Source organism: Galeopterus variegatus, unplaced genomic scaffold (assembly GCF_000696425.1).
Source record: "Galeopterus variegatus unplaced genomic scaffold, G_variegatus-3.0.2 Scaffold27471, whole genome shotgun sequence".
In the NCBI taxonomy this organism is placed as follows: Eukaryota; Metazoa; Chordata; class Mammalia; order Dermoptera; family Cynocephalidae; genus Galeopterus; species Galeopterus variegatus.
Window position 1 is genome coordinate 1 of NW_007753582.1, and position 8,453 is coordinate 8,453.

Sequence of the window (8,453 nt, forward strand, 5' to 3'; positions counted from 1 at the left end):
TTCTTATTTTCATGATATAAGTCCACTCCCTAAAACAGAGAAGAACATCAGTCATTCAAACGTTCCATTCGCAGGGATGGTCTGAGGTTCACTTGCTGGGTTTGCAGATGACCTCGACTGGCATCTCAATCCAAATTGTGCTAATTACCCAGTTCCTTAAATGGCATTTTACAAGCATCTTTCTCTGCAGACCCAGTGCTAAGAGCATCCCATACTTTAAGGATAGCGCATCCCCATCAGTCAAGAGTATTCCATTCATTCAGCCCCAACGTCTTCACCAAGGAGAAAATCAGCCTTGTTTTTTTTTTTGTTTTTTTTTTAACATACAACTTTTTGTTGAAATTGCTTTTTTCCACAATTTTAAGCTGGTTTCAGGAAAAGGAAAATCATCTTGCATTCATTTGCCACTAAAATCAATAGAATAAAAACACATCTATCTAACCAATTTTACTCACATTGACATAAAATTCCTCCCAACTGAACATCAGAGCTTCTCAAACTTCAGAGGACAGCAAAGTCAGGGCAGGTTCTTAAAAATACAAAGGTGTAAACTCTACCCCCAGATTGCACAGTGGCTGAGAACCAGGGCCGTGGAGTCAGCGGCCCAACCCCTCTGTGTCATCTTCCCCATCCATAAATCAGAAATGGCCCTAGCACCTGCCTCCTGCATGAGTCCCTACGTATAAAGCACTTAGAGCAGGCCGCTAGCCATGGTAAGTGCCACACAAACACCGGCCACGTCATCACTGGTTCCAAGTCTACGGATGGAAGCCAAGCATCCATATTTTGAAAAGTTCTTCAGATGACTGTCAGGCACTCCAAAAAAGTCCAGAATTTGAAGTTTACTTATTCCTTCTGTAATTAGTTAGAATCTAACCACACAGATTTCTCAAATTACCAGAATTGATTTGGTACTCTATTTTGATGAGAGAATGGCAGGTGATAAACTAAAACAAAACTCACCAGGTTTTGAGAATGTGTGTTTGGTGTGAGAAAGGACATTTTGAACCTCACTGCTTAAGGATGTGGGGATGGGAAAACCAGCAACATTTCTAAGTCTTCTAGATTCACTTAGAGTCACTCCTCATGGAGACCAAACTCCACAGGCCTCAAGGGCTCTATCTTTAACTGCTTTACCCCGTGCCCTGTGAACAATGCTCAAAATGCTGCTCAGAGAGCTTCAGTCACTGGAGAAAGTGTCAAACTGACTGTCCTGTGTCATGTTCTAAGATGGGGAAGCCAGCTGATGAAAGGTTTCCAAAAAGACCACAAAGGGTTTCAATCTAACCCTGGGTCAAATCAAAGGTCCAAGGAGCTGGAACTCACTGACCCCCAACCATGCTTAGTCAAGACCAAAGATAATTTCTCCAAACTCCAGCTCATGGCTACATCCCAGCCCGGCAGCCCAGGGCACTCACCTTGCTGTAGGAGGCGGGCCAGTGGATCTCATTGTAGGGACTAATGAGGGTGTGCTGTGTCTGCAGCGCGTATGGGAAGGAGGTCACCTGGAGGGTTACGATGTTGGGCGCCTCCTTTACCTCCCTGCAGTTGAGCAATCTGTCCACCAGTCCCACGGATGGGTCGTTTTGAGAATAGAGGTTATGAACAGCACTACTAAAGGAGGAAAAGGAGAGACAAGCGGCATTACTAACACCATTTTATAATTTTACAAGGGCAGGAACTAGCAGTGACCCAAGGTACTGGGGATGATGGGGGCCTCCATCAGGGAGGGGCTGGGCTGAGGGCCTGCTGTCAGAACCCCCTGCCCTGTACCAGTAGGCACCTTGCTGCCAAGTGGGCTACAGAAAAAACACATCGGTCTGCAATTAGGGGCCTCGGTTCCAGGCCAAGCTCTGCCCTGACCCCCTCCCATCCCACCCCAGCCCTGGGACTGAGTGAGATGCCTCCCTTCTCCAGCCCTTAGTGGTAAATTTCAGAGGCTGCACTAGGTGATCCCTAAGATAACTTCCAGCTTTAAACTTCTGGAAAACATCCAAGGCCATCTGCTTACAAATACCAAGTCCGCATCTTTTTAAGACTTGTACCTTCAGCCCCAAGCATCTTCATATACATCATTTCAAAGAAGGAAAGTGTCAGCCTGTCGGATACCAAGTCACTCTAACCTCACAAGATCCCAGTGGGCATGGTCATGGATTAGGACAAAGAGCGTGTGTGGATTCTGGAAGGAGTTTTGCAGAAAGGCCTTGAATTTTGTCTGTGCCTCCACGTCTAGCTTCAAAACATACTGTTCTACCCTCTGCTTGGTCATGTGCTCCTTTTCCAGGCCAAGCTCCAGTAAAACCCCTGCAACACAGTAAAAACACATCAATAACTCCAAACATCGTCAGCAGTGGACACCTGTACAGCAGGCACTGAGCTAGGCCCAAGGCTACAGGGATGCATAGGCTGAACCAGCGGAGTGGAGACTCCTCCACAGATGACCCTCACATAACTGCTCTGCACAGTAGAGGCAGGCTGCCTACAGCTGGGGGAACCGGCAACATTGGCTTCATGAACAGCTGACCCCGGGCTTGATAAGTCTTAAGTGAAGGGAAAGGTCGTACTACCCAGCAAAACCCTCTCTCAGCACTAATGCCACAGGGCCCTCCAGTCTACCACTGAGGAGTGAGTCCTTTGAGTTAAGACACTGACTCACTGTACCTTTCATGTTGAATCGCACAGTCCCCAGAAGCACAGGGAAAACACGTTAAGGAGAAGCCAGATGTCAACAGATAGGCCATCGGCCTGACTGGGACACAGCAAAAGTTCAAGTCCCTGGTTCTACCCTTAACAGGTTCTAAAGTCTCGGGCAAGTCACTGTCTGTGAACGTGAGCTTCACAATCAACACAATGGGGGCAAAAACACACCTGCTCTATCTACTCCACAGCAAAGATTGGCATTAACATCCAAACATGAACTTAGCCAATCGAAGCTTCTCCACGCAGGCCTCACAACATGTCCCCCACAAGGGCCCCGTACCTGAATGCCAGACATGGAACAGTGTCTGCTGATAGGTCACCTCGGAGGGTGGGATGCAAATTAGGAAGTCCACCTTCTCAAAGGACCCCAAATCCAGGTTTTGGGTGCTGGAATCCGCAATCGAACACACGTGGGAGAGGAGCTTCTGTGCCACTGCCAACTGGAAGGGCCGGATACCATGTGGCTCCAGACTGTAACCTGGAACCAGGGCCCAGATGCCAGGTGAGCCCAAGAGCAGAGGGCAAGTCCTGGCTAGAGAACAAAGCAGTGAGCCCTCGTCTATGGTGGAGACCACCCATGTGCATGGCAATCAGGGAAAGGGGCCAAACTCACGATTCTCAAGTGCCTGTGCTCAGCAGGCACGGGGGTGGGTTTATGCATCTTTCTTCATTTGGCAATAAAAGTGTGAGTGCTAGGGAAGCACAGAGGAGACAGTGACCTGTTCTGCCTGGAGGGGACAAGGACAGCATCCCAGTGAAGGGGATGCTGAGATTGCACTTGGGAAGAGAGCAGCAAGTTCTCCGGAAGAGAAGGAACTAACATAACGCTTCAGGAACTTCGTGTGGATAAAAATTTCAACAGGGCATTATAAGCAGGAAATCAGCATAGAGAAACACACTAAAAATCAGATATCAGAACTATTTAAATGCTGAGAAAATGCCCTGTCTTTTAGATGTCCCTCTAGCATGGCTTCCCTGACCCCTTGGAATCAGCACCTGCCTCCTCTCAGCTCTCACTGTGCACACCTGTGCTCCTGCCCTCACTCAGCTCTCACTGCACACCTGTGCCCCTGCCCTCACTCAGCTCTCACTGTGCACACCTGTGCCCCTGCCCTACCTCAGCCCTCACTGTGCACACCTGTGCTCCTGCCCTCACTCAGCTCTCACTGTGCACACCTGTGCCCCTGCCCTCACTCAGCTCTCACTGTGCACACCTGTGCCCCTGCCCTACCTCAGCCCTCACTGTGCACACCTGTGCCCCTGCCCTCACTCAGCTCTCACTGTGCACACCCGTGCTCCTGCCCACCCTCTCAGCCCTCACTATGCACACCTGTGCCCCCACCTAGCACCCTCTCAGCACTTACTTGTGCACACCAGTGATCCACTGACATCCAGTGACATTCCTTTAGTGACGGAGGAGGCAGTAAGTGAGGAAGAAATGTGACCTTGATTTTCCTGATGAAATTTGTCCAGCAAAATGTCAATGTCACCCTCTGCCCAAAACAGAGAGAATAATCAGAAATGGGTTTTCCACTTTAGTGAAATTCCACAAAAATCATGGGACAGCTGCTATGTGTCTGGCCCCATCCTGAAGCTGGGGAAATGGAGATAAAGATGATGTAACCCATCCTGTCAAGGCGCCCGCAACCTAGCAAGGATGCAGACAGTTAAAGTGAGTTACACCACAGCACAGTAGGCGCTAGGGCAGGAGGAGGACGAGATGCTAAAGGACAGAGGATGGGTTCCAAGTCCATCCCAGAGAAGCAAGGGTCCAAGCCACTTTCTAGGGGCACATGTGATGAGTCTTGCAGGGCGAGTAGCCAGGGAAGGAAGGGGCAGGGACCTGCAGCAGAGAACACGGGGGATAAGGAACTGTCTGCAAGAGGCATCAGGCAATTCAGAGGGGGAGCTGGGCATGGTGGCCAACTAGACTGGGAAGGTAGAGAGAAACAGGACCACAGACCCACATGGCACCCCTGCCAGAAGAACTCTACAGCCACAGCAAAGAGCCAGCCAGCCAGAAACCACAGCCAACACAAAAGAAAAGAAAGACATGTCAGTGCTAATGCACAGAATGGAGGAACCTCGGCACAGCAGGGTCCACCCCAGGTCACAGGCCAGGCAGGGCAGAGGTGACCTCCCCCTTTGCACTTATTTCTGTCGTATCAGTTTCTGCATGCACGCACTTGTCTCATGACAAGCCTACCTGGACAGAGGGAACTGAAGAAGGCCCCCAAAGAGTCCACTTTCCCTGTGACCAGCTCATAATTGACTTCTTTCTGGTACTCTGCTGGGGTGAGGAGGCTCTCAGAGAGGATCCGGGCTTGGTATTTTCCTGGAAAACAAACAACTTTCATGGGCCCCTCTGTTTAGAACTTTCATACAAGCTCCTCAGTGACAGGCTCTATGTCTCTCTACCTACTCCCGCAGCCCAGCACCACGCCTGGCAAAGAGCAGGTGTTCATATTTGTTAATGAATCAATCCTGTTGACCATCCTGTCTCAGCTCAACAGTTAGGATTATAAAAGAGACTAAAAAGGCTGAGATCACTCAGAGAAAACCCAGAGCTCTGGCTTTGGAACCTGACTATTCCTCCACTAACTAGCTGTGTGACCCTGAACTAGTCACTTCACCCTTCCAGGCCCACTTTCCTCATCTGGAATGGTGACTAACAGCAACACCTGCCTCACTGGAAGATGATACTAGACAATGGGGCCTGGCACACAGGAGAGACTCTGGGTTTATTATGGAATTTACTATTCAAATCCAGTTAAAGAACTTATGAAACACACAGAATAAGTTTAGGGTCAAAGAATGCCAAAAGGCAACTGGGACACTCCATAGTAATGATGTGCATTTTTAAGCAAAAAAATACAAAATTTACATTGAAAATACATAACACCTGAGGTGTCATTTTCAAAAGAGGCCAAAAAAGCGTGTGTGTTTGTTGTCCCCCTTCCCTACCAGAATGTGCACTCCAGAACCTATCCCCGGCCCCCGAACAACGTTTGTTCAGAGTAGGACTCCAATGAGTGTATTTGTGATTAATTAGCAAATTGTCTCATTAACCCACACAACACAGGGCTTTCTATCTCCATTAGGTCATTGAAGACACAGGGCCAGCGTCCTGGTGTGAGTGACCCAACACAATGCCAGGTGCTTGGTGGAGCCGGGATTTCAACCAGATCTTTGCAGACTCTGAAGTTGACCCCAGTCTGTCTCTGGAAGAAGTGGGAACTGCTAACCTTGCCATTGACAGCAGGAATGAAATTTTAACTAAACGCATTATCCAGGGCTTGAGGTGCTGGCACCACAGCTGCCTTCTGAAGCCGGGTACTGAGCACAAACCACAGGTGCTAACCGCTACTGCAAACCCGGGGCCACGCAAGGCTCAGAGGGAAGGAACCACAAAGGAAAGTGCCTGGGAAATCACAGCTGGTTTTCCACGGGCCACGAGGCACCGCACTTACCAGTGACAGCGATGCAGGAGTCTATGGCGGCATTGCGGCAGGCGCAGATGATGACCACGTAGTTGGTCTTGGCGAGCTTGCCCTCAATGAGCAGCCTGAACATCTCAGAGAGGCCCTCGGCCAGGGAGTAGGTGCACTCGATGACGTGCACGCTGTCATTGCAGGAGCTGGCAGCCAGGCCAGCCAGCCAGGGCAGCTGTGCTGAGGTCACGGGCACCACGGTGCTGGGTGCAGGCGGGAAGGGCTGCAGTGGCACCTGCTGGTACTGCCGGATCTCGGTCAGGTGAGACTCCCGCCAGGAGCGCAGAAAGATCTGCTCCAAGTCCTCCATCAGTGGCACCTGGTCAGCCGCTGCAACACAGCGGCGGAAAGGTTCAGGGCTGCCCCGTGCACCCATGCACATGGCTGGACACAAATGACTCTACAGGCATTTCTGGGGACAAGTGTATAAGCTAACTTAGAAATAACACGATCTGAATTATGACTGTGAAACAGCATCACACGCAGCTGGAGAACAAGGGGAGGACTAGAATCAGCCACAGTCTCACCATCCTCTAAGCCACACCTATTTTTGTGTATTTCTGCCTTCTTTCCCCCATATACAAGTTATAAGCAGCTGTAATGATTGTGGGCACACAACTTTGGGTCTTGCCTTCTTTCCTTAACCATTACCCCATGACCCCATTTCCACGCCATTTATAGTCCTCATAAATAGCACTGTTAAATGGGTATATGATCTCTCATCACACGAAGGCACCATCATTTATTTAGCAATGTCTCTACTGTGGATTCTCTTATTTCTTCCAAATATTTACCTTTATAAATACTTCTGCAATACACCTCTTTATGTACAGAACGTTACTTCCTTGGCTTACATTCTCAAAAGTGTTTACAGAGCCAACTAATACATATCACCAACTGGCTTCCAAAGGGCCTGTGCGTCAGTTACGACAACACTGATGGCGTATGACAATGCTGGTTTTACTGCACCCTCAGCACCACTGGATACCATCATCTGGGTTGTTATGAACTGACAAAAACACTTTTTTATTTGTTAATTTACATCTCTTTGATGCTAGAGTGATCGAATACATTTCAACATTTGTTTGCTATGGTTATTTTCTCTTTTACGAATTGTCTGGTTTATTTGTCCATATCTCATATTTGATGAGCCGGAGGAAAGAGTGCTAGACTCAGATCTGGAGGGAGTATTCCAGCCCAGCTCTACCCAGCACTCATTCTGTACCCTGGAACTCTCTTAATACAGTTTCCTCATCTGTAAAATGGGGCTAGCACCGCCTGCTCAGCGGGCTGTGCCAAAATGTGATTAGATTGGCATATATCTCCATATTTAGTCAAATAGGAATTTGAATGAGCTCATCAAATTAGAATGTGATTACATTATCTGTTATCTCTCTCATTTTGAAAAACTTTCTCTTGAGCCCACATCTCTTTCCAGAACTACCACCACCCAGCAAAGCTGCCAAGAGGATGGTCTACAGCCACCACGCTTGCTCCTCACCTCCCTCTGACCCACTCCCCTGTGGATTCTGTCCTCACGCTTTTCGTGCATCACCTGTCAAGGGTACCAGCTGCTGCCATATGGCAAACCCAGTTGTCAAGAAGCCAGTTCTCCCCGACTCAGCTCTCAGCCATGCTGACACAGCTCACTAGTCCCTCACCTTGAAACACTTTTCCCCTCGTTCTGTACCAGCATTTATCGTTCTCTCTACATACACATGTTGAGCATCAGCTCTACACTGCAGATGCTGTTGGACATATTGAAGGGGACGAGATGAAGGTTCCCAGTCTCATGGAGCTTACATCCTATCTGGGGGAGACACACTTAAAATGAACAATCACAGAATATAATTTCTGGGAGTAGCCATGCTCCAAGGGAAAAGCTCTAAGAGGGAATAGGATAGAGTGCCACAGGGCCCTGGGGGACAGGCTCTATCTTAAATAGGATGATGATAAGGCCTCTTCAAGGAGGTGACATGTGAACCGAAATTCAGTTAACATTAAGGGCACAAGTTGTGCAAATGCCCTGGGCAAGAGCATTTCACAGGGCAGGAACATAAGCTCAAGATGCCCAAGTGGGACCGAGATTGCTCAGGGACAGTGGGCTGGAGCAGAGTGAACAGATCAGAATGGGAGGTGGGGCGGTCACTTGGGGCTCAGAATTAAAGTGGAGTCACTTGTATTAAAATCCCTGGCAAACAGAGCCAGGGAAAGGCCATTGCGGGGCAGCGGGGAATGTCTCATATGTGTACACCTGGTAAC

General features: G+C 49.0%; 1 protein-coding gene across 1 annotated transcript; it reads right to left on the reverse strand.

Annotated features, from left to right (window-relative positions):
- Positions 1-5: 5 nt before the first annotated feature.
- On the reverse strand, positions 6-6,573 carry LOC103583742 (protein GREB1-like; the record flags this gene model as incomplete). The annotated part of the gene is made up of 7 exons (XM_008564977.1): positions 6,171-6,573; positions 4,907-5,035; positions 4,065-4,193; positions 2,981-3,178; positions 2,124-2,304; positions 1,419-1,614; positions 6-29 (listed from the first exon to the last, which is right to left on the reverse strand). Coding segments are annotated over exons 1-7 (1,260 nt in total), but the record flags the coding sequence as incomplete, so codon positions are not given.
- Positions 6,574-8,453: the final 1,880 nt, after the last annotated feature.